Source organism: Oryza brachyantha, chromosome 9, assembly GCF_000231095.2.
Source record: "Oryza brachyantha chromosome 9, ObraRS2, whole genome shotgun sequence".
Taxonomy (NCBI): Eukaryota; Viridiplantae; Streptophyta; class Magnoliopsida; order Poales; family Poaceae; genus Oryza; species Oryza brachyantha.
This window is the reverse complement of record NC_023171.2, coordinates 14,289,389-14,315,415: the sequence shown is the minus strand read 5'-3', so window position 1 is coordinate 14,315,415 and position 26,027 is coordinate 14,289,389. Positions and strand designations below refer to the sequence as shown.

The following is a 26,027-nucleotide window of genomic DNA, read 5'->3' as shown; positions in this document are numbered from 1 at the left end:
TCGACTAACCTATACAAAAATGAATGAATACATAATTATATACCGTTAGGAACTTAGGATAGTTGGCATCAGGCCCCTGATGATGCAAGTTGCAAGGGACCAGCCTCTGGAATATGCATGTGAGCAAAACTGATAGCTCTATAGAACCAGTTACCAATGAACAGAATTATATGTCTATATGTTTAGTAAAAACTGAATTCCTGGCATAGCCCCTTCATCTAAAATTTCTACGCAATACGAAATTTTATAGATTACAGCCAAGTCTCTAACTAGAGATAAGACTGCGACGCGGGATGAGTCAGCTGTATACAGGGTTATGCTGCAGGCCACAAAATATTCTGATTGCGACCACATTGGTATGCATTAATGTGCAGGAGTAGTAATGCTAGCCTCGTATTTCAGTTCTAAAGATTGAAAAACTAATGATTGAGAAGTTAAAAGCTGATGGTCTTGTGAATTGCCATGACTATTAATATAGCCAGTCCAACCAAATCCACATAGTACCTGATATGAATAATGAAGCTACTGAAAAAATTAATAGCTGAAGCACAAAATTACTAGGGCAAAGTGTTTTATGCAATTCATTGGTGTTTTCGATTTGAGGATAGCAACCGAAATAAACCCTGGTGGTGGTGGTGGTGGTGGTGGTGGGTGGAGTCACGCGCCCATCGCTCACTCCACCACCGCAACAACATGATCAGCGCTTCACTCAAGTGGTCACGTACCTGGGACAAGCTGGGGGCGCCGGCCGTAAGGCGAGAGGGAGATCGAGGGAGACGGCGCGGCGGAGGTCCGCCGTGAGTCCATGGCCCCGCACTGGGCTGGGAATCGGAATCCGATGATGCTGTGGATGAGCCCGAGCCCAGGGTGGCGCCTCCGCGTTGTGCTTCTCGCAGTGGTGGTGGTGGTGGTGGTGGTGGTGGTGGAACTCGACCGGCGGGCCGCCGCCGTCCAGCCGGCCGTCCGGTCTCCGGGGTGGGTCGCCGCCAGGGTGCCCGTTGCTGGTCCATCGTAAAGCAAGCAAGAGAGAAGTAGATGAAAAGGCTTACGGCCCGTGGACCACAGATGCCCAGCCCACCATCCACAGCAGAAATTCAGGCCCACACACTCTAGCCCATCTCAGCTGCTGGGCCTTCGTCTCGGCCTTACTACAATGCACTACATCTATCCACAAATGTTTGACGCCGTTGACTTTTTAACACATATTTGACTATTTATTTTATTAATTTATTTATAAAATATGTAAAGTTATATATATATGCATGGAAGTACATTTAACAATAAATGAAATAATATGAAAGCAATTAATAATTATGTAATTTTTTTAAATAAGACGAATAGTCAAACGTATATAAAAAAGTCAACGGCGTCAAACATTTAGGAACGGAGGGAGTAATTTCTTCTCCAACCCACCTCTCTCTGCACCGCCCACTCGTCCAAGTCCAACCCCAAAGAACTAGCGCCCCCGCACGTCGGTGGGGGCATCGGCGGAGAAAGGGGGAGGCAAATGGGACGACGGCAACGGAGAAGAAGGGATGATCATGATCTAATGAGAGAGGCCCGACGACGACGACGCAACCAGCTCAACTGATCATCCTCATGATGTATTATTGATGTTCATCCTATCTTTTCATTTCTGTTGAGACTTTAAGCCAAAATTTGATTTTCTTTTTTTATTTTGAATTTAGATTTAATTTTAAGATTTTTTATTGAAGTTTTTGGCTTTTAGATTGCTTGGAATAAAGCATATGAAGGTTTTATTAATAAATTATTTTTTATTTGCAAGTATATAGTTTGGCTTTTTTCAAATGATCACCCTTATTCCCTATTGATCGTTGCCATGTTGCAAGGATTCAAAGACTTTTAATTGCGTCGTGTGAACTGTTTATGAAAATTTCTATCGCGATCTTTTGCGCTGCTTCATATGATCACATCTCAAATACTCCTACTTTGCAATTCATGAGTCGTTTCATCCAAAAAAAATCCAGATTTTCGCGTGGAAATTACAGTATTTTTCATGTACGGTGTGGTGCACGGCTACATGGCCAGTCTAAATACCTTTCTCCGATGCGGTGCACAACCGCCAACGCCCGCCACCTCGCCATGGCCGTCCGTCCGTCCATCCAGAGCCAAACCAATCACCACGAACGAACAAACGACCAAAGAGAGGAGATCTCCACCTCAACACCGCACATCCCGCGCACGCGCGAGCTGCAGGCCGCCGTCTCCTCCGCACGTTCGCCACCCCGGAGAGGAGAGCGGCCGGGCCGCCTGATCCTTCCTTCCCCGCGCCGCCGTTCGCCGGCATTCTGCCGGGATCGATGGGTGGTCGATCGGTCGATTGCGCCGTGCAGAACGTGTCCCTTGACACGCTGTTCCTCATCGTCATCCAGGGCGCCGCCGTCGTCGTGCTCGGCAAGTTCATCCACCTCTCGCTCCGGCGGCACAACCTGCCCAGCGCCATCTCCCAGATCATCGTACGCACGCACGACGCGATCATCTTCTACCTCCCGGAATCCGTCGGCCTCGCATTTGATTGGATCGAAACGGTGCGTGGTTCTTACAGGCGGGGGTCGTGGTGGGTAGCCTCGGCCTGCACGAGATGATCGTTCACGTCGACGTCGAGAACGTGGAGGACACGTACGGGTGGTACGTCTCCGAGGCGCGCATCTTCTACATCTTCTACGTCGGACTGGAGGCCGACCTCGCCGCGCTCTGGAACGACATGCACCGGTGCACCATCGTCACGTACGCGAGCGTGGCCACCTGCCTGCTCCTCGCGGCGTTCGTCTCCGGCGGAATATACGGCAGCATGATGCACACCCCCGTCAGGTCGCCCGAGCTGCTGGCCGCCGTGCTCATGCTGACGCTGGCCAACACCGCCTCCGTCGACGTCTCGCGGATGGCCGCCGAGCTCAGGATCACGGCCACGGGCGGCGGCCGGCTCGCCGTCGCCACGGCGATCGCGACCAACATCATCTGCATCGTCGGGGAAGGGGTATTCTCGTGCATGAAGCTGGCTTCCAGCAGGACGCCGGGGTACAGCGCGTCGGAGCGGCTGGGGATGGGCGTGCTGGCGCTCGTCAAGGTGGGGGTCGCCATGGCGGTGCTCCGGCCGGTGGTGGCGTTCATCAACCGCCGCAACGCGGGGCGGCACCGCATCGGGAACTGGGAGCTGGTGCTGCTGCTCGTCGCCGTCTCGTTCATCGGCAACTACCCGGAGCACGCGGGCTTCGACGGGGTGCCGGCGAGCCTCCTGCTGGGGCTGGCGTTCCCGAGGCAAGGGCCCGCGGCGAGGAGCGTCATGGACGCGATCGCCTACCCGCTGCACGCCCTGGCCCTGCCCTTCTACTTCGGCGCCATGGGCATGAGGATAAACTTCGGCGCCATGTCCGGCGCCATTGTCGTGCCCGCCGTCCTCCTCACGCTGCTCGGCCTCGTTGGCAAGTGCCTCGGCACCATGGGCGCCGCCAGGTACCTCAAGATGCCGCTCGCCGACGCCCTCCGCCTCGGCGTCCTGCTCAACATCAAGGGCCACGTCAACATGATCGACATGAGCTTCGCCAGCTCGGAAGGGGTAGTGTATTTATTCGCTTCGCGCCATTCATGGCAAAGCCTATCCTAGCTAGTATAGCTAGAACAATGGCATCACTGCTTCGTGATGCTTGCAGATCTGGGCGGAGCAGGCGCTCATGGCGATGGTCGTCGGTAGCATCATTAGCACCGTCATCGCCGGACCGGTGTTCGCCGTGCTGTTCCGCAAGGAGAAGGAGGCGTACGCGTGCAGCGACCAGGCACTCGAACACCTCCCGCCGGACAAGGAGCTGCGCATGCTCGCCTGCGTGCACAGCGCGCGAGGTGCGCCGGCCATGCTCAGCCTCCTCGAGCTCCTGGCGACGACGCCTCGCGCGCAGCCCACCATCCACGTCCTCCACCTGTTCGACGCCGGTCGCAAGCAAGTCGGCCCCAAGCGCTACCACCAGCGGGTCCAGGACGACGACAAGCACGTCGACCGCCGCATCGACGACGCCACCCTGGTGAACTGGGCCGTCGACGTGTTCACCTCCGTCACCGGCCTCTGCATCCGCCAGGTGGACGTCGCCGACCGCGGCGCCGCCGTGAACGCGAAGAAGATCCGCCGCCGCATGAAGGACGTCCACGCAGGCCTCCTGCTGATGCCGTACCACAAAGAGCAGCGCTACGACGGCAAGATGGTCTCCCGCCGAGACGACCGCTGCCAACTCAACCGCGAGCTGCTCGAGCTTGCCCCGTGCACCGTCGGCATCTTCGCCGACCGCCCGTTCTGGAGCGGCGGCGCCAGCTTCCAGCTTCCGACCAAGATATCAAAATGCGATGAGACGACGGCGAGGAGCCAAGGCGACCAGAAGGTGGGGACCCGCGTCGCCGCCGTCTTCCTCGGAGGCCCCGACGACCGCGAGGCGGTGGCGTTCGCGTGCCGCCTCGCCAAGAACGACGTCATCAAGCTGACCGTAATCCGCTTCGTGCTAGGCGTCACGCAGGACATCGCCAGCGATGACCGTCGCGCCCCGACGACAAGCACCGACCACAGCTACGACAGCGGCGATGAGATACTCTCCGTCGTGGTCCACGACGACGCCGGCGAGAGAGACGACGACCCCGACGACCGCTGCATGTCGGCGTTCCGCCGCGAGTACGTGGCGAAGGAGCGCGGGGAGTACGTGGAGAAGGCCGCGGGCGGGCCGGCGGACGTGGCGGCGGCGCTGCGCGGGACGGCCGTCGAGTTCGCGCTCGTCGTGGTGGGGCGCGGCGGGCGGCAGCCGCCGGAGTTCGTCGTCGGGCTGGACGGGTGGGCCGAGTGCGCGGAGGTGGGCCCGGTCGGTGAGATCCTCGCGTCGCACGACTCGCTCGAGATGGGCTCCGTGCTCGTCGTGCAGCAGAAGACGCCGCCGCCGGCGATCTGACCGACACGCTACGACACTACGTAATCAAATCAGTGTAAACTTCGAGGATTACTATAGCTGTGCATATTTAGAGCTTAGAAGAGTAGATCAAATTTTGTAATCGAGTCTTTAAAAAAAACAACAACGAAATAATCAACAAAAGCAACGACCACACGTCGATTTCTCTTTTCCTTTTTTTAGTTTAAAGATCACCGGGGAGAACTTCCCGAGCTGAATTGCATTAAAATAAAAAATCTAATACAACACAAGAAGTTTGATTTTTTTAAAATTTGACCATTTTCAAAAACTTATTTCGAACTAGAATCTGCCAAAAACTTCATTAAAAAATAGGCGGTGAATTCAACACTAGGGACGTTGGCACTTTGGTTGAACGTTTCAGCACCAACGTGGTTGCCGTTGACCTCTTATCCACGTCGAGCCACCTTAACGTTGTGATGATGCTAAACTTATATCCTTAACATGTCACACATGAAGGCATGGGAGCCTTTGTATCACTCACGTGGCGGGGCCTCAATGCCATCCGTCAACTACCTCGTCACCTTAGCTATAGATCACAGTAGCCTCTCTCTCTTGCACACACCTACCACCATCGTCAAGTTCAGTCCCAGCTAGCTAACCCTTTACATCCAAATTGTTCAAAAATCATAGAAACCAACATTAATAGTTCAGAGTAACGGTGCTATAAAACTACCACACCATATCTCGAGTCACATTCCCTAAGTCATCATACATCCTGAACCACATTCACTAATCATGGTTTCGGCCTAAAACCCCTCAAAATACTTGAGGAAATTAGGTTTTTCGAAGGAGTTTATCTTTTAAGTCGACCTCCAACTCAATTCCCCTTCAATTTGAAATGAATTTGGGAAGGATAAGAGATGACTCAGCGTCGTCGCACGAACCCTAGAGAAATAGAAAAAAAGAGAATAGCAATAAGATGGCTCAGCGGTAGAAATGACCGAGTTCTTACCTCAGTGCCAACTGCGGTGTTGGGCTTAGGGTGTTAGCAATGAGGCCTCGCCACGTTAGCGAGGGGATCGGCTCTGGCTCCACGTTGACGTGGGGTCAGTGCCAACGATATTAGCGTTGAAACGTGATACTAATGTCTCTAGCGTTGAGCCCGCATCCTATTTTTGATGATGTTTTTTGAACGATCTGAGCTGAATAAAAATTAAAAAAACGGCCTGCAGGCGCTAAATGCTAAGACCCAAAGAAAACGAATGTGCGAAACACCACGACTTGAGTGTCATTTTTGCAAATTTTTGACGTAAGGAGGCCGACTCTCGTCGCTTTCTCAGATTTATATTCCTCGTCGCGCGCTTTCGTCATCCGAGTCGATCCCATAATTTGTCTTGTTTGCCATGGCCAACCTAAGAGGGGTAGTTGATGCCGCCCGCCCGCGCTTCGCTGCGCTTCGTCTGCCCGAATCTCTCACCGTTGCTGCTGCGCCATGGCCACGTCCTCGCCGGCGAAGGCGCTCGTGGCCGCCAACGCCATTAACCCGGGCCTGGTGCTCTCGCACAACTTCCCCGAGGTGACGCACTCGTCGATCGTGTCCGTCTCCTCTCCGATCATTCTCGGGGTTCTCAAGTCCGGCGGTCTCTGATTCTCTGTTTCTCTCTGCCACTGGTGATTGCCGCAGGTCGCGTTCTCCTACGACGAGAGGTTTGCTGCGCCCACCACCTGCTCGACTGAACGTCCGTTCCGAGTGGCTCCTTTTCTCCTGCTCTGAATTTGATCGATGATCAGTTCCTCCCTCTGTTTTTTTTTGTGCCTTCTCTTGTTTGGTTGATGCAGGGATGTGGCGCTGTATGCGCTAGGCGTGGGAGCTTGTGCCGCTGATGCAGTGGATGAGAGGGAGCTCCAGTTGGTGTATCACAGGGATGAGATATCATCAATTAAGGTAACTAGAAATTGGTGCTCTCATGTGCTATCTTAAATTTGATCGGGAAAATGGGAAGTACTAACTATCTACTCCCTCCAGATTTGTAATTCATGTCGTTTTGAATAAAATTAAGGTTAAATTTTTAAAACTTGAACTATTAATAATATTTTAAATATTTATTTTGAAGACGATATGGCAACATATTCCTTACCTAACATATCGCACCAGTTATCTGTGCCACTATGCATATTCTTAATATGTATGCATTAGCATTTTGTATATTTATATTGCTTAGGTATTTGTATTTGTCATAATTAATTTCAACTTATATTATCCAGGGCATATCCTACACGCCGGTTGCTTCTCCTCCCCCCACCCTAATTTGTAACTCCAATCTCTGTACATATATTTCCCTCCTACTTAATATAAACCACCCGGGCTTCCAAAAAAAAACTTATATTATCTTGCAGGTTTTACCTACTTTCTTTTCTTTATTTACTCTGAGGAATGGTACAGGATATGCCCTGGATGTGCCTGGACTTCAGTAAGAATTTTTGTTTTACCCCTATTTACTCCCTTCCCTTTGTGTTGTTGTTGCATGATGCTTGATTAATTTGTCTTGTTTATATTGTCCAGGTATGATCCAAACCTTATATTGCATAGCCAGCAATATATAGAGGTATATAGAGTAATTCCATCACGAGCCAATGTAAGTTGACAGAAATGTTCATCTTGAAGAACGATACATATCAATATCTCTCAGTTGACCTATCTTACTAAGGCTAATTTGTGAATGATTTTGTGGAATCTAATAATCGTGGGCCTTCATGCTACAGTATATTATATCAATATGATGGACAAAACTCTCCGTGACCATGCATCTACTATTTTGTGGATGCATATACAATATTATTCATCATCTTGTTCTTTATCTCCAGGTTATCAAGAAAACTAGAGTAGCTGGCTTGCACGATCGAGGTACCCTTTCCATGTATTTAATAACTAAGGTTTATTAGTGTGCAGATATTCTATTTCCTCTCTAATCTGAATGGTTAAAATGCATGTTACTTAATTTATTTCATTCTCTGCTATTTATTCATTATAAAACTTCCATTTGCATCTAAAACTGATTAACACGAGCGTGGTCTTACTTGTTTTACTTAGATTATTTCAGGAATTCTTAATGCTTTTCTTGATAGTCCAGTAAGTCCACTATTAGCATCAGGGATAGATTCAGAATGTCGCATTCAGTCACATTTCTGCATCGATGTAATTTCATGCTCTCCACTAAACTAATGACCGTATTACTTGCTATGTTAATTGATCAGTAATAATCATGGTAATGTCAGATCATGTGAATGTAGTTCCTTCTACTTTAAAATTTCATCAATTCTATGTGCTTTTAGCTTCCAAATTTTGGTTTATTTCAGCATTAACACAAATAGGTTACTGAAACGCGTTTGGAATTCACTTTATCTTCATTCTTTATTCCCTGCATTTTTCGACTTGTTTTAGATCATTTACCGATCTATTTTTAGTTCAGGTTGTCCTCGTTCTTTTTATGCTTGAATACCTTTCAGAACTGAACATGCCCTGCGTGTATTGATTGGAATCAGCTAATGGCTGCAAACTGTTCTTATGCAGGGAAAACAGCAGTTCTTGAACTTGAATCACTTATCTGTCTTGAAGGTTCTGGTGAACATTTATGTATGAGCAGGTCAGTATGTTTTATGGAACAATTGAGCTATATAATTGAATGAAATATGGGATTGGATGAAATATGAGAATAATAGAATACCTTGCACAGGAGTACATTCTATTTGCGTGGTTCTGGAGGCTTCTCTGACTCTTCACAGCCGTTCTCATATGCCACTTATCCTGCCAACCGTGCTCATGCCTCATTTCCGGATACCACACCTACTGCAGTATATGAAGACCACACCCAGAAATCCCAGGTATGACGTTTCATATTATGAGTAAATTTACTGTGCAAAACCTAACAACAAGTACTCCACTCTTGTGTGATTATTGTGGGCGTTCCATCTTCAAAGGTTTATACATTTGAGTACCACCTTTTTGGGGGGATCAAGAGTACAAGTGATATAAAGTTAAATTTTGAAATTTTGATGTTTCAGGCACTTTTGTTTGGCTCATCTACTGTCTTTTACCCTTTGCATTCAGATCCTTGTGTTGCACAGGCTTCAGGGTATGTTGCCTAGTTCTGATTCATGTCTTAACTTGAAAGAAACAAGGAAACCACTCTTCAGACAAAAGAAAAAAAATACAGAAAATAAGAAAATAATGAAGAGTTTTTCTTTTCTGAAGCTATCAGTATCTTTTATATTCAAACAGATCAGCAATTTCGCTTCATTCTTGCCACTATTTTGTATTAGTATAGGACTCCTCCCATGAATTGTTGCGATCTTCAAATAAACTAATCTGATTGAAAATCACGAAGATTTTCTCGTCCGATACTTCACGGACTGTGTACTCTCGGATACGCCATTCGAGCTGTGCTCAAGTCATTCTGCAACGGGGAGCCAGCAGCTGTGAAAAGCATCTCCTGTCGATTTCTTCTCCATGTTTACCCAGGAGAAACTTTAGTCACTGAAACGTGGCTCCAAGGAAACAGGTAGCGAGTGCAATTTTCTCTAATCTGGTTGCCTCTACTGTCCTGTTCTCTGAAACTGTAGCTCATCTCATCTCATTTTTTTTCCTGATGAAAAGGGTGCTCTACAGAACTAAGGTCAAAGAGCGTAATCAATCCGTGCTTTCTGGATATACGTTGCTCAGTCGCATATCTTCATCGTTGTGAGGCGAGGAAGCTCATCTGATCATGTTCTTGCAAGGTTTCTCGTTGGCTGTTGAGAGAATCCAACCACCAACTCCCTTTGCTACTCTTGTTCTAGCGAACAACAAACTCCCATATGATTCATTTGTGCTTTTTTTTTTCTGTGGTGATAATTCATATGTAAATCGTGCACTGGCATGTGAATAAGTACAGCAAGTTCCGTCTACTACTCGCCGTTGTTTTCATCTATATATAAGAGTGACTTATTTAAAACAGAAATACTACATGCCGGCTTCCCGTCCAGACAAGATCCATTAAATAGAAACATTCATCACATATCACTATAGTGTTATCTACTCTATCCAGGGGCGAAGCAAGGATCTGATTACAAGAGGGCCATATTAACAAGTAATTAGGGAAAAAAGACGCAAAGTATACATATTTTAAGATTTTTATAGGTAATAGGAGTATATACGATGTATATTTAATGCAATGTAAAAAAAGAATATTATAATAATTGAAAACTAAAACAAACAGGCCTTAATCCTCTTGTCTGTCTGTTTGTTTACCCTTGTTTTTATTCCCAGGTTCCTTCCCCCTTCCACGCCACGTCGCCACCCCCTCCTCTGCTCTCGCCTCCCCACGCCGTCGTCGGCGACACGCAGGCGAACGCGGCTGGCGACGATGGCGGCGCGATCCAGAGCACCCGCCGCGGCCGTCGACCCCGAGGTCGTCCTCTCCCACAGGTTCCCGGAGGTTGGTAGTCCACGCACCACACTCTCCCTTCCCTCCCGCGGCTTCTCTATCCGCCTCGAGGCGTTCGAGCTCTCACGCTTCATCTCCTCTCTCTCTCTCCTCTGTACGCGCAGGTCTCCTTCGCCTACGACGAGAGGTGAGCCCCGCGGAATTCGCCCACCGCCTGCTCGACGGGACCCCGCCCCTCCCCACCCGGTTGATCTGATCGGCTGCCCCGTGCTTGTTTACTTCGCAGGGATGTGGCTCTCTACGCGCTCGGGGTCGGGGCGTGCGGCAGGGACGCCGTCGACGACAAGGAGCTGCACTTGGTGTACCACAGGGACGGGCAGCCACACATTAAGGTGGCCCCTCGGTTAATCCCCTCTCGTTTTAGTGCGGATTCGTTGTTCTGACGCTCTAGTCGTTGCGATCACTCTGCTGAATTTGATTTGGGGGAAATTCGGCACCTCGGTTAATCCCTCTCGTTTTAGTGCGAGTTCGTTGTTCTGACGCTCTAGTCGTTGCGATTACTCTGCTGAATTTGATTTGGGGAAAAATTCGTGTTTGTGATATAATAGTGTCGCACTCATTCTAGGTACTAGCAATTTGGAATCATGTGTATGATAGATTGATAGGCTTGTAGAATCTTAGTTAGTAAGCAGGCCAGGCTTTTATTTTCTTAATCAAGATGCACATTTACAGACAAAATTAAATCGGAACCTACCAGGACATATTCTGCTTTCTCAAAGCCTTGATGGATTATCTGCTGTTAAATCAGTGTCTTTTCTTAGTTACTTTTTGTATGGACTTGGGGAGCTAGTGCTTGCGTATTGTACTTAGCTGAACTCCATCCACCTTAGAGAAATACTATATACTTGACAGCTTGTTCACTTTGGAGGATTATATTGATCATTGGTGTCATCAAGGTGTCACCATCGATAGCTTATGGTGAACAAAGAATCCTCTATTCTGGTTCATTGACTAGCAAATCATAATTAATACTGTTGTTTTATTGGGTGATATGGTGACAATGAAACTAAAGAAATTACTCAAGAATTATGTTTAGCCATGCCGAGAGTCCATGTTCTCATCTTATAGTGAATATAAGGAGTCGGACATGTATTTCATGTGACTTACCAACACATTGCACTGCTATTAGACTCACATCACCTAAACTCTGCTTCACATGTTTGAAATACCGAGTCTTAATCTAGAAAATAGTGTGAAACTAACACACATTTCTTGTTTCTATTAAATTGCAGGCTCTTCCTACTTTTGCTTCTTTATTTCCTAACAAGAACAGCAATGGACTTGGAATTGTTGATGTGCCTGGCCTTAAGTAAGATATCCATTACATGATTACAGTAGCTTGTGAATTCTACTTTTGCTCCATGCCATGTTTCGCTACCATTAGTTTTGACACCTTCTTATCTACCCATCTATCTATCTATGTTTTTAGCAACTCAATGGGAATGCTGCAACCACTTTAGCTTTTCATTGTCTTGTTTTCCTTCAGCTTTGATGCAAGCCTTCTATTGCATGGTCAACAATACATAGAAATATACAAACCAATTCCTTCGTGTGCCAGTGTAAGTAGCTTTCCTATCCTTCTGAAAAGATTTTGTTTCAATATTGTTGTGCTTGGAGTCTGAGATGCATGGTATAGGCAATCACTGACTGGGTTGATAACTATCGTAGTTTCTGCATAAAAGTTGGTCAAAATATATTTATGACTACATTACAAAATGATCTTATCCATGTGGATTGACAAATATGGATTATCTGCCATTGGAAATTCAATTATTTTAATTAAACTTGTGCACTCATGTTAGGCTGTGTTCATTTGCCCATTTTTCCAACTTTTACTCCGTCATTTTCCACGAACACACTTCCCAAACTGCTAAACGGTATATTTTTTTAAAAAAAATCTATAGAAGAATTACTTTAAAAATCATATTAATCCATTTTTCAAGTTGTTTTCAGCTAATAGCCTAATACTTAATCAATTAGGCGCTAATTCCCCACTCCGTTTTGCATGCCACCGGGGAGGATTCCCAACCCCTCCTCCCAAACGCAGCCTTAGTTATGCGATGATCAATTGATCATGAAGACAGGATAGTCCACATGGATATCATTCTCTAATGTGTTTGTCAAAAAAAATATTATGTTGCTTGTTTCTTCTTCTGCTTCTTTTTTTTTTTTGGACATAAGAAGGCAGAGCCAGCTCTACTGTCACGCCCAGAAATTTACACCAAATTTCCGAACAATAGCATGTATTAAATCTCGGTCCAGGAATCAGCCCGAGTACACACTATGACAAATCAATACACAGTTCCACGACTTAAAAACAAATAAAAACAATTATCTATCGAAATGCAGCGGAAAAGGAAAACAAGACTAGACCATCTAATCTTCAGCTTCAGCTAGCGAAGACGGCTCCACACCACAGGCATTCTTGACGGCGGACTGAACCTTACTTCAACCTTCGGAACAACCTTCTTCTGACACAGGCTCTGACACTTGCTCTGGTGGGGGAAAAATTAAGCAAGGCTGAGTACAAACCACCGTACTCAACAAGTAACACCCAAGAGAGGAGAATAATGAATGCAATAGGGTAACAAGGATAGGCTAAGGTTAAATTGCACAAAGCTGCAGTAATTTAGCAAAACAGAAGACAGAATAGACTGAAATAAAAGTAAAGTAAGCATTTAAAATAAACATCCACTGTCCAACGTTACACCATGTTGCAACAGGCCCAAACCACTGTCGAACGTTACAACACGTAGCGACAGGGTCAACCCTCTGCCCAACATTAAACCACGGTGCGACAGACCCAAACCACTGCCAACGTTACACCACGTTGCACAGGGTCAAACTAATCCCAAGATTAGTAAAATTATTAAAGGGGTTCGACTAATCCCAGTGAGTCTGTCAGTTCGCCCAATAACCGCGGGCACGGCTATTCAAATAGTTTTACTCTGCAGAGGTGTACAACTTTACCCACAAGATATGGTTGCCAAGCATGTTACCATGCCCCAACGTATCACCACGATACCTCAGTACGGAAACCATGATAAGACCTTTCACCTAACCCTCCCTAGACAATCGTACCACACTTCAGGTTTCACCCCCTTCTTTACACCAAGTCGGGCAGTCCCCTCTTGTGACTTGGTAGATCTGGAAGCAGCAGAGGCTTTCGTTACACCACGATTGCCCGTCCATACTCCATCACGCCTACCCTTGCCTCGGTACGTCGAATAGGGACAAGCTAGATTACGAGTCTCACCGTTGCCCATTCTGGCTTGTGGTTAGTACGCGTAAGACCTTCAGGGTTTCCTGAGAACCGGTCCTTAATTGCCATGGGTGCGACTCTCAAAACCATGCACCCACAGCCCACGATAAGCAATATTTTAGTTATATTAATCCTCAACGGGAAATGAATAATGATTACAACCATTAAAGGTCTATTAAAGTGTAACAGTAATTAAATAATAATTGGTGAGCTAGTTGAGCTAAGCATGGCTAAGCATTGCCTAACCCTAAGTCTAGTCAAATTAACCCTGGGATGACAATAATAATAAATGGGGATCAACGGGTATAAAGGTAAATGCCCAATAAAGTAAATACATTTGAATACAATGCATGTTTGAATGTAAAAGCGGGGGATTTTATAAACATAGGTTCAATATGATCAAAGAAGAGTGCCACTTGCCTTGCTTAGACCCACGAGGAACATCGGCGATGACTTCGAGGACGAACGGCGCTGCGACGGGGGGAAAAACCTACGACAAACAAGGCAAAACAAGAAAAACAGGCTAAAAAACTACTGAAACAGAGAAAGAAACTATTTTTAATGGATTCTTGGCATTTTTCTGGATTTAATGAAATTTGAATGGACCAAAACGGAGACTAGATGAATTACTTATGAATTTTAGAAGTTTTCTGGGTTTTTTAGCTAAACAAAAAACCTTAATTGAATTATTGCGCAATTAATGGGGCTGCTGACGTCAGCGAGGAGAGAGGACTGACGGCTGACAGGTGGGGACCACCTGTCGGTGAGAGAGAGGGGGAGGGAGAGACTGACACGCGGGCCCGGGGAGGAGAGAGGAAGGGAGGGCGCGGTGGCGACTGACGAGTGGGCCCCGTCGGTCAGCGAGAGGGGAACAGAGGGGGAGGGGAGAGCGCGGCTGGCGGCGCGACGGCGCGGCGGAGACGGCGAGGGCCGAGGAGAAGGAGAAGGTGGCGACGGCGATGACCGGCGGTGCGAGGGCGTCGACGGCGTCGGCGAGCACCGGCGTGAGGCGACGGGCGGCGGCGCAAGGGAGAGGGGGATGGGATGCGGCGTTCGGCCGGGGAGGCGGCGACGACGCCTCGCGGCGACGGCAGCGACAGCCGGGCGGCGCGCGCACGGAGGAAGAGGAGGGGGATGCAGCAGTGCGGCGGGATTGGCGGCGACCGGCACTTACCGATGGCATGGGGAGGTCGGCAGCGGCGGCGAAGAGGGAAGAAAGAGAGAGAGAGGAGCGGAGAGCTCACCAGCGGTGATGGAAGGCGGCAGCACGTCGGCGAGGAGAAGGAATGGGCGATGGCGAACGGAGCGGGACGGCGACGTCGCGAGCGCGGACGGCGACGCGCGGACGACGAAGTCGGGCACGACGGCGGAAAGGGCGAGGAGGCGGCGGGGAAGCTCGGCGACCACCGGTGGCGACGAAGGCCGGCGGAAGGTCGACGAAGACGAGGCGGCGGTGGTGACGCGGGTGGGCGGCGACGTCCGACGGCCGACGAGGAGATCGGCGGCTGACGGCGACGGAGGGAAGCTTCGGGCGGAGAGGGGGGGGGAAGTGGCGGCGGGGCAGAGGCACGGGGATTTTAAAGGGGGCGGCGCCGGCTAGGGCGGAGCGGCCGGTGGAGACCGAGTCGACGACGCGGCGAACTCGGCGGCGGCGGTTGCGGTGGCGGCGCGGCGTCCGGAGGAGTCGGGCGGAGGCGGACTCGGCCGGCGCGGCGCGGCGCGGGCGCGGGCGAAGCTTGGCCGCTGACAGGTGGGCCCCACCTGTCAGTGGCGCGAGGGAGAGGGAGGCGGCGCGGACTTTGCCGCGAGCGCGGGCGCGAGCTGGGCCGAGGCGGCGGCCCAGGCGGAGGGAGGAGCGCGCGCGGGCGGAGGAGGAGGCCGGAGCCGGTCGGCTGGGCCGGCCGAGGGGAAATGGGCCGGCTCGGCTGGGTCGGCCCGGGAAGGAGGAGAGGAAAAAGGAAAAATAAAAAGAAAAGGAAGGGAGGAAAATTTGAGAAGGAAGGGAAAAAGAAAGGAAAAAGGAGGGAAAAAGGAAAACCCCACTTTTGCCGAGTTTTAAATTAATTTGTTTGATCAAATTTTATACTTCTGCAATTTGAATTTAAATCCAGTTAGTCGATTTGCGAGCCTCGATTTAATTAAATTAATTCCTTTTAGAGGGATTCTTCCTGAGTTAATTAAGCCAATTGTTATTTACGGATTTCTTTTACGATTTTAGGCTTAGGACAAAACTCCGGGCGTGACATCTACCTTATAGCCATTTCATTGAGATAAATGAAGGGTTACAATGTAACAAAGTTGAGGAGAAAATGAAAGAGCAAAAGAGACAAACATAGGAGAAAATGAAAGAGTAAAAGAGACAAACATAGGAGGTGTTGTACAAAAATGAAAAGAAAAGCTGCTTTACAAAGAAGCTTAAGTAAACTGTTCATATCAACAGCAAGTTTTCGCTTTGACCACATTATTGCCATTGATGAAAGAGCTGTTTTCCCAGTAGTCAGTAGTCCAATAAGTTACTACACAGCTGAACATTGCTTTAACTTATGATATCAGTATGGAATAACATTCTTGAGAATCACCTGTCCCTAGTGTCAACTTATGGATTCCTTATTTTTATTTCTTCAGGTTGTAAACAATGTTAAGGTAGCTGGATTGCATGACAAAGGTACCAAACTCAATCAGCTGTCCTAGTTGCCTTCTTATTCTGAAAAATAATGTTCATCATCTCTGTAATCCATGCCACTGCTATATCTGAAACAAAAGCTGAAGTATTCTCATAAAATGAATGATGTAAAGCACAATAAACTGAAATCCTTCCCATGGAACACCTCAGTATGACCTGTGTCTTGATGACTTGCTGTATTGAGCTTATAGCCTCTGCTTCTTGCGATATAATATTTCAATATTTGCAAGTTGCAACTGTGAACTTCATCTATTATAGGAATCATGTGCCATGTTTTTTTGGTCATTTTCCTACTCTATCCTATGCTAGTATCAAGTGTATTATTCATTTTGTCTGTCATCTATCAGTGTCCATCCACACCAGCAGGAGTGTTTGGTCAGACCGTCAGAGCACTACTAACCAATTGAAATCACTTTTGATTAACTACACCTGCATCCTTTGAACTCTTCAACCACTTCATCAATAAAATCCTATATCGACTGATTGGAAACAAGCAAAATGATATTCTCAAACTTGGGAAATGATTTCACTGAGGCTACTTCTATATTCAGGGAAAGCAACTATTCTTGAGATTGAAACTAAAACTCATGTCAAAGATTCTGGTGAAGTTTTATGTATGAACAGGTTTGTGAGATGCCTTTTAAGATTTAAATATCCCAATTTGATTATCATAAAGTACAAAGAACCAATGCAGTTAATGCTTAATACAGGAGCACTATCTACTTGCGTGGTGCTGGAGGCTTTTCTGATTCTTCACGACCGTACTCCTATACTAGTTATCCCACTAACCAGGTTTCTCGCATTTCTATTCCAAATTCAGCGCCTTCTGCATTATATGAAGACCAGACACAACAATCCCAGGCATGTTGCTCATTCAACTTGCTTTTTTATGTGTGCGTGCAGTTACATGTCTTTGTTGGTAATAGTGGTGCATGACATCTCAAATAGACTTGCAGCCATTTTCTTACATGGTCTGTGTTTTGACGAATTACTGTGTTCATTGTCTAATGTACATTAATAATTCAAAGTGCCATAATTTGCATGTGCTTTTCATGTCTTTTGAGTTCAAATCCTATTGCTCCCCAAAGTCTGATCACTTCTCATTGTTCATCCAGGCACTCTTATACAGGTTATCTGGGGACTATAATCCTTTGCATTCAGACCCTACGGTTGCACAGGTTGCTGGGTATGTGTACCACTGCCATTCGCAGTATTCCCTGTGTACTTATTTTTACTAGGACCAACATATTTTATATTCATACACTGACATTTAGGAATATTTGCACTGGATCTTTCATCAAATTAAATACCAACATATTTAGTATGTGATAGAAATGCTAACGAGCATCCAACTCTGGCTCTTTGATGTTATCAAACAAGTGTATAGAGGCCTAAATAAAGACAAACAATGTTCCTAAAAAAGATAATTCATTCCCCTAGAAAGGCAAACAATGTTTGACTTACAGACTGTTGTAGTGAAAGAGTATGAGCAAAACTGTCCATTGTTATCACTTGTCAGATTTATCTGGATTTTTTCAACAGAACTGAGCGAACTCATGAGGTCAAAATGTCTTTTGCAAATGGTTTTGTTCATATTGGGATGAATTAGGCCTCAGTATGTTTCATGTTCACGATCTGTAAAGTTCATGACTTGATTTTTGCGTGGGATCCTCGTTTACCCGTTCCATACGTGAAGATTTTATCTGACAAGGACTACTATAGGTTCACTCGTCCAATACTGCATGGTCTTTGTTCCCTTGGATTTGCGACCCGCGCTGTCATCAAATCTTTCTGCAATGGAGATCCAGCAGCAGTGAAAAGCATCTTTGGTCGATTTCTTCTGCACGTCTATCCTGGGGAAACATTAGTTACTGAAATGTGGCTCGAGGGCCAGAGGTAAAAAATACATTCTGTTTGAATTTCTGTAGCTGCTGATATCTCTCCCACAAACCCATGGAATGATTGGCTCTTGCAGGGTGCTTTATCAAACAAAGGTCAAAGAACGCAACCGCGCCGTGCTTTCTGGATATGTGTTGCTCAAACACACCCCCTCATCATTGTAAGTGCTGTATCATATTCGTGACTGGATATTTTAAACGAATTGGTGCCTGCTGCTTGCATTAGTTTGGTAGTGTGTAGTGGTCCGAAAAGGTGAAGCTTTCTGGGGACATAAAAATCAGGTTAAATGAAGAGCTAAGCTACTGCAAGTGGTTGTGTTGCCGTTGTAATGATAACAACTACAAGTGCTCTTCACGGATCTGCAAATGATGCATTCCCTAAATTTATCGATTGTATTTCCTTTTTCTTTGAGAACACTGAAATTTTTATAGAAAACGCTAGGACCCCTGTCGTCTGGCATGCAGAAAATTAGATCATTTCCTACGAAATTCATACCATGCTCTAGCTAACCGGTCATTTCAGAGACTGTTGATGTCCCAAGTCCCAACGGTGCTATACTCGTACGAGTGTAGGGAATACGTGATGATGAACTGAGAAAAGGACTGATCTCAAAAGAAAAAGAGAAAGACGTAATAGCTGGAGAAAGAATCTGTCAAGTATAGCAGCAGCTGCACGGTTCTTACGTCGCATGTGGTGTGAAGCTTTTTCTCAAGCTCCCACATGGCTATCTCTTGGATTTCCTGGGTACCTAGCGCGTTGTAGCGTACACGCCAGATGGCATGGCAGTGTGGCACGGTATTCTTCCTTTTTATTTCACGCCATCAACAACCAACTGCTCGTAATTCTGCAAAAGTACGGGATATCAATCGATCATACTAGGCAAAATTGCTCTAAATTAGTAAAACAAATAGAAAACGGGCGTCGGAAATCTCACTGCAAATTTTGAGAAGAAACATCCTCATCGTCGTTTCACTTGTAATAAGCATAAATTAAACGGAGCATTAGCAATTAAAAAATTATTTATGCGTAAAACTTTTGCATATATGTTCTTATTATTCTAAAAATAGATGCGGTAAAATAAACGAAAAAACTATAAAACTACTTCAAAGTCAAGTTATAAAATTCAAGATTTGGCTTATAAACATAAATATAAATGAAACAATGGAAACGAGAGTAGCTTGTGATTTTGAGAAGTCGATTATCCGAGTATCTAGGCGTCAAGCAGGCCGACTTTAGGGGTTGTTGGTTAATGCATAAACTTGTCATAACTCAGCTTAGGTGAACTATGGCACGTGAAAAGGTATACATGGCAAATAAATAGTTGGATATAAGTGTGGCAAGATTAGCTCTGATTTTGTGAGTACATGTGAGACCTAAGGCTAAAAAAGTATAGCATGACATAATCGTGGTATCAAGACAAACACATGTGTAACAAACTATAACGTGCATGACTAAAGTGTGACAATAGCAAGTAAGGTCACGAACCAAACACTCCCTAAACCCTGCAGCTTCTCACAAGCTGAATACTCCGACTGTCCAATTAGATAATTGAATTAGGGAGGGTGCGTCAAGGAGGGACGAAGCACCTTTGACGTAACTTCTCTATGATTTAGTGACTGACATGTGGGTCTAGTCTCTATGTCGGAAAAAACTAAAGTCTGAGGATCTTAATCTGTTTAGGATTAGCTTCTTTAGAATCTCAAGATTCCTCGGACAAGCCTATCCCTCTGTTTAAAATATAAGTTCATATTTATAGTTGAAATGTGATTACTTAGTTACAGACCCATCCGTTGGCTTGATAGGGAGAATATTTGTAAATAGAAAATATTTTATAAATAATTTTTTTTGTATATGTGTCCTTATAGATCGAAAAGCAAATGGTGAAAAATAAACTAGGATGAAAAAACCTCAAAATCAACTATAAATTTAAGGGTGAAAATTTAAATTTTAATCAGTAGGCATAGATACAGACGAAAAGATATACCTTAAAATGACTGCCTCTGAAAATTTCATATGCCTCGTAATTATACTGCACATTTTTGACATAACCATGACACCGCAAGCATACTGACGCGAGCTCATTTAGTATTCCGATTGAGTCAATGGAGGCAAACTTATATGTCCAAAGTTTCAAACAAGCACTCATTAGATGAAATCACTATTCCATCCAAGGGATGAGAAACAGTGTGGTTTCATGATGGATAGCTAGCACATGTGTATTATTTTGTTTCAACCACCCACATACTTAAATATGGTTTATATATATCATTATATGAAGACACGATCCCAAAAGGCACTCCTCACCATCACTGTTATATATATTTTCTCCGTTTTATATTATAAGACTTTTTAAATTTATTTAGATTTATCTATTTATTAATATATATGTATCTAAATTTATTAGCACGCATATAAATATATTCAGGACCAAAAAGTTTTATAGTATAAAACGGCTGATATATATAGAACCATAGGATGATAGGAATACGGGATACTGGGTTTAAATCCTTGGCATAATGTATACGTGGATTCAATAGAACTGGTTGACCTCCGATCTTAAGAGCGTGTACGTTGGAAAACAATGCTGGATAGTACTGATATTTCGATTCATTGCTGCACCGAGAGAGAGAGAGAGAGGAATCTGCGCGGCACATGGCCTGGCCAACGCTACAGACTACGAGTGCCGTTCTCTTGGGCGATCTAACGGCCCGGCCAGAAGAACCGAAAGTCACTATATATACTGTTATTCTCTCCTCCTAGTGTCAGAGTACCCAAAGTACTCGTACCATTATACTTTGCTAATAACAAACTGGATGGGGTAGCTAACAAAAAATACATTGAAAATTTACTATATTTTAGTTAAATTTATTTATATCAGCCCTAGGGTTGATAAAGTTTTGGTTCACCCTGTGTGGTTATGGATTGATCACTGTACATGATCTCTTGTAGGGAGAAGGAAAGGATTATTGACGGTCTAAGGGCTGAAGATGATGCGACTGTGTAGAGAAGAGAGATTCCAGTAAAACCAGAACCAGCTGAGCTGGGGAAGATGTGTGCTGACGACATATGAGATACTCCATGTAGCAGAGTCGTCTGTACCGCTACTACACTACCAGCATAGCTAAATGAGTACACTATCACACTGCTACAAAGTAGCCTCATATAGTCATATATATTGTAAAAAGAAAAAAAATAAACGATATATTTATAAGCGAAAAGAATTTGCGAATAAAAATTTTATATACATGTTCATATTGGTCTAAAAGTCAAAGCCAAAAAATAAAGGGGCAATTTCGATCTTGCCTTTATTTCTATCTCTAATATTAATTTTACCAATCTTTTTTAGGTTTTCATTTTTACCCCTGTTTTTTTAACTCAATCAAAAGTCTGCCTCTCTTTTGGATGAGGGTACTAACGGTGTTAAATCAGTCGTTAAGTTACCATTTTACTCTTAGTCGAAAATTTCATTTTTATCATTGTATTTTTGTCATTTGTGATTTTGCCCTCCATTCTAAATTACATTAGTGTATATACATCAACAGAAGCACTGCTAAAAATATAATGATAAAAATAAAATTTCCGACAATGGGTAAAATGGTAATTTAACGATTGATTTAACACCGTTAGTCCATCCAAAAGAGGAGCAGAGTTTTGATTGAGTTTTAAAAAAATAGGGGTAAAAATAAAAACCCTAAAAAAGAGGTAAAATCAATATTAGAGATCAAAACAAGGGCTAGAACGAAATTATCCCAAAAATAAATTGACGAAAAAACTCAAAATCAACATCAAATTTACATAAATAATTTGCAGCCTTTTGTTTTCGTCGGTTTTTACCAGAGCTCTATGGGAGTATGGCTGCGTGTTCTTGGGCGAGGACAAAATTTTCTAATTTTTCAATAATAATTTAATGATATAAATAATAGAATTAATTAGAAAAAAATATAGAGAGAATGCAGCCTATATACACGCTACGGCTGCAGAGGATGGATGAATGGAATGAGCTAAGGCTATGGATAGTTGTCGGATGCTGCTTTGTTCGGTTGGTGGCAGCCATTGGATAAATCCAGCAGCAAATAATGCAGGGCAAGAGTGGCTTTGGCCTTTTGGACGACAAGCACACAGCCACAGGGCACAGTACCCTACCGGTCGGAAGCAGCTAGCTACGCCCACAATACCGCCATGGAAAAGAAGAACACGTACACTACGCTACGATACAGCTAGGAGGATTGAGATCAAATGTACATTTAGTACTCCAATTGCGCAATAAATACCGCATGAAATCTAAACCGTCCATATTTTAATTCAATCATCTAGGTTTATTGATATAAGATGTATAAAAATAATAATTTTTCTACGGGTAAATATTGTTATAGTTGCGTGTTAATCTGGATCTCCTTCATTTCTTATCCTGTAGTGATGATAGTGTAACTGTTTATAAGTTATAGTTATACTAGCAAGTAGCAACCACACCTGATCCTGATCTCAGTTAGGAAGATCTTGAGCATCTTCGTTCTTTTTTTTTCCCTCTCGTACAGGTTTCGATTCCGAAGCATCTCCTTTTTCTCTTCCTCTGATTCTCTAGCACCCTCTTCGGTGTGACACAAACACGCACGAAAGAGTAAAAAAATAACTCTAATCCTCCGTCCCAGAGTATAACACCTTTCATATTTTAAATCTTAAAACATTTATCTTTTATTTTATCAAACTTCAATGTAACAATTGCTTAAGAAATAAATTTTTTCCGGAATAAATGAAGGAGTTAAAAGTGAAGAGGCTCATCTTTTTTTTTTCCTTCTACTTGTGCTTATAAATCAAAATTTAAATTTTTAATTTTAAAATTGAGGTTGTTTTTGAGGTTTTTTATTGTAGTTTTTTCCCTTTACTTTTAGATCGTTAAAACACATTTATAAAAATGTTATCTATAAATCATTCTTTGTTTGTAATTATATCATTTCTCTTTTTTCTCCAAACAAACAATAGATGACCACCGAAGGTTTTTTGGACGGAGACAGTATTACTCATGCTTTTATCTTAAAACGAAGCTATTTATTCGCTCATCTCCCCATCTCAACCTATCACAACTATCTTATAATATGTACTAGTATGTCTTAAGCTGTGAGTGTAATTATTTTTTTATAAACTTGATTAAACTTAGAATCGGTGATCAGAGCCAAAACGAGATATAATCTGAAACGGGGAGGATTATCCAACAAATAATTAACTGGAATTAAGCACTGATGCATGTGATGGCTGTGGGTTGAGAGTGCTCCACACTTGCCATGATTGGTGTTGGGGAGTAGTACGTTTTGCGTTGTGTTCACGGCTGCATGCATGCCAGCACAGCAGTCTACCTCTCCGGCCGGGCCGGTGCCATGGAATGCAATGCAATGCAAGCACACACACACACTACAGTAGTATACTCTACCTACACAAAAAGAGAACACAGGATGACAGGACCATGCACGTTTTGTACCCTGACCAATTTGAAAACGAATTTGACTCAATTCTCTCCTTGCCTTTTCACTGTTCCCTCTGTGCTAAAATAAGTATAGCCATGTAGTTTAAATTTGAACTGCGGTGCTACACATGGGCTTATGGTTAGAGATGAAAAGGAGTTTGAAACGAAAGGACAATGTCCCCACAGTATTCGTTTCCACGTTGAGGCAGACTCGAAAACGGATAAAAAACAAATATAAAATATTTTTAGTACGAAAAAGGATTGAATATATATGATCGTTATACACGAATATTTCCCGATACATAATAATCCCTAAAATTGCGCTTATGGATAAAAATTATCCATGTATAATCAGCACATTTGATGTAAATACAGGTCTAATATATATATACTCATTTTAACTTTTAAATAATGTAAATAGCATAAATTAGTGTTCTACACTAAAATAACATTACCAACTTATGAGAGTTGGTTCAAGAATTGTAGCTAAGGAGAAGAAAGAGATATAGGATGTATGTGTTCCGTGGATATTCGTATATGTATCCTCCCGAAACAACCACATCATATTCGTATCCATATCAAATTTTTTTATATTTCGATTCACATCCAGATTATCCGATAATTATTCACTCTCAATTTTATTCGTATTCATGGTAAGACGAAAACTACCCGCTCCATTTTTATCCTACTAAGTTGCGTTTTTTCTTGCACCACCATATCATTCCTTGTCTTTTGTGTGCTTCGTAAATTATTAAATTGTGTATTTTTATAGAAGAATCTATATATAAGTTTATTGTCTCACCATTGCAGGGTAGATTTTTAATTTTACAGTAATTAATTTCATCGTTTACGCTATTATGAAAAAATTAAATAATCTTTTATCCTTGGTCACCCAACTAACACAGCCTATGTTGCTAAACTCATAGTCAGTTCGTGAGAAGGTCTAAATGAGCATGGTACGTATAGGACGGTAGGAGCATCTACTGCTCTTGTTAAGTTGTCCACTAGCTACGAGTACTGCGTAGAATACGTCAGTACTCGTCCGTATGTGTAGTACTATGCTCTGCTACTCTGATGTGTTCTTTCTTAATGAAATGTAAAATATTTAGTGTGTGTATATATATGATAAAATTAATCGGTACAAATTAAAAATATACTCAACAGAGGTAAGACGACGGATTTTTATCTAAAACTTCTTACAAAAATATAATGTTTATTAATTTAGGAAATGTGAAAGTGAAAACAAATGAAAAATCTGACAAAAATAATAAAAGAACTCTTGTTTCATAACTTCACTGCTCGTTAATTCTCCGTATATCTGACAGCTAGATCATATTAAAAACACCCGTCCGTTTCCGAGGGAGAGAGAAATTGAAAGAGCAGTCAATTTAGTCAACACATTCCACACGCAAGCATATGGTTGCTGTATTTATTTGTTAAGAAAGGCCTTGTTTAGTTCCAAAAACTTTTTCCAAAAAACATCACATCAAATCTTTACATATCTAAATGAAGTATTAAATATACATAAACATTAAAACTAATTACACAGTTATGTGGGAAATCGTGAGACGGATCTTTTGAGCCTAATTACGACATGATTAGCCATAAGTGCTACAGTACCAATATGTGCTAATGATGGATTAATTAAACTCAAAAGATTCGTCTCGTGGTTTCTAGGCGGAATCTAAAATTTATTTTGTAATTAGAATACATTTAATACTTCAAATATATGTCTAAAAGTTTGATGTGATATTTTTGCAAAATATTTTTCAATCTAAACAAGCCCAAAATTAACAAAAATACGTATAGTTGTGTACTATTATAAGTGACCGTTTGGATCTAGGGATTTTTTTTTGTCCCTTGTCACATTGGATGTTTGACGTTAATTAGGAGTATTAAATATAAACTGATAACAAAACTAATCGCATAAATAAATGCTATTTCAGTAGACAAATTTTTAAGCCTAATTAATTCATGATTAGCAAATGTTTACTGTAGCATCACACTAGCTAATTATGGACTAATAAGATTCAATAGATTCGTCTTGCGAAATAGTCTAGAATATGAGATGTGTTTTATTAATAGTCTATATTTAATATTTTTTAATTAGTGCCCAAACATTTGATGTGATAGGAACTAAAAAAATCCCTCGGGATCCAAACACCCTCTAAAACTACAGATTGAGTGATAGTTAAATTTAACACTATTTTCTTAAAACTATAAATTTAAGGTATTGTATATTAAAACTATATTTAATGCCAAGTTTATCACACAAACTATAACTTTGTAAAAAAAATAATGAAACTTTGAAACCGGTAGTTTTTTTTATAGCTTCACCGTA

General features: G+C 43.6%; 3 protein-coding genes across 3 annotated transcripts; all 3 read left to right on the top strand.

Moving 5' to 3' along the window:
• The first annotated feature begins 2,239 nt into the window (after positions 1-2,239).
• On the top strand, positions 2,240-5,094 carry LOC102719232 (cation/H(+) antiporter 15-like). The gene is made up of 3 exons (XM_006661433.3): positions 2,240-2,477; positions 2,567-3,577; positions 3,672-5,094. Exons 1-3 carry the CDS (start codon positions 2,322-2,324, stop codon positions 4,941-4,943), a joined length of 2,439 nt encoding a protein of 812 aa, XP_006661496.2. The 5' UTR covers positions 2,240-2,321; the 3' UTR covers positions 4,944-5,094.
• A 1,259-nt stretch (positions 5,095-6,353) lies between these two features.
• LOC102718952 (enoyl-CoA hydratase 2, peroxisomal-like) lies at positions 6,354-9,849 on the top strand. Its single transcript, XM_006661432.3, has 11 exons — positions 6,354-6,477; positions 6,586-6,608; positions 6,741-6,846; positions 7,299-7,372; positions 7,465-7,537; positions 7,767-7,806; positions 8,473-8,545; positions 8,636-8,783; positions 8,964-9,034; positions 9,287-9,460; positions 9,556-9,849. Exons 1-11 carry the CDS (start codon positions 6,394-6,396, stop codon positions 9,641-9,643), a joined length of 954 nt encoding a protein of 317 aa, XP_006661495.1. The 5' UTR covers positions 6,354-6,393; the 3' UTR covers positions 9,644-9,849.
• Positions 9,850-10,215: 366 nt separating this feature from the next.
• LOC102709487 (enoyl-CoA hydratase 2, peroxisomal-like) lies at positions 10,216-18,610 on the top strand. Its single transcript, XM_040527629.1, has 11 exons — positions 10,216-10,375; positions 10,489-10,511; positions 10,611-10,716; positions 11,617-11,693; positions 11,871-11,943; positions 16,272-16,311; positions 16,881-16,953; positions 17,040-17,190; positions 17,445-17,515; positions 18,052-18,225; positions 18,305-18,610. The coding sequence occupies exons 1-11, from the start codon at positions 10,304-10,306 to the stop codon at positions 18,390-18,392; spliced, it is 948 nt and encodes a 315-aa protein (XP_040383563.1). The 5' UTR covers positions 10,216-10,303; the 3' UTR covers positions 18,393-18,610.
• Positions 18,611-26,027: the final 7,417 nt, after the last annotated feature.

Excerpts from the sequence above, each read along its gene's own strand:
- LOC102719232 (XM_006661433.3), top strand. The coding sequence starts at position 2,322 with ATGGGTGGTCGATCGGTCGATTGCGCCGTGCAGAACGTGTCCCTTGAC. Across the intron at positions 2,478-2,566 it reads GCGCCATCTCCCAGATCATC|GCGGGGGTCGTGGTGGGTAG; the intron begins GTACGCACGCAC and ends TGGTTCTTACAG. Across the intron at positions 3,578-3,671 it reads GCTTCGCCAGCTCGGAAGGG|ATCTGGGCGGAGCAGGCGCT; the intron begins GTAGTGTATTTA and ends TGATGCTTGCAG.
- LOC102718952 (XM_006661432.3), top strand. The coding sequence starts at position 6,394 with ATGGCCACGTCCTCGCCGGCGAAGGCGCTCGTGGCCGCCAACGCCATT. Across the intron at positions 6,478-6,585 it reads TCTCGCACAACTTCCCCGAG|GTCGCGTTCTCCTACGACGA; the intron begins GTGACGCACTCG and ends TGATTGCCGCAG. Across the intron at positions 7,538-7,766 it reads TAATTCCATCACGAGCCAAT|GTTATCAAGAAAACTAGAGT; the intron begins GTAAGTTGACAG and ends CTTTATCTCCAG.
- LOC102709487 (XM_040527629.1), top strand. The coding sequence starts at position 10,304 with ATGGCGGCGCGATCCAGAGCACCCGCCGCGGCCGTCGACCCCGAGGTC. Across the intron at positions 10,717-11,616 it reads ACGGGCAGCCACACATTAAG|GCTCTTCCTACTTTTGCTTC; the intron begins GTGGCCCCTCGG and ends ATTAAATTGCAG. Across the intron at positions 11,944-16,271 it reads CAATTCCTTCGTGTGCCAGT|GTTGTAAACAATGTTAAGGT; the intron begins GTAAGTAGCTTT and ends TTATTTCTTCAG.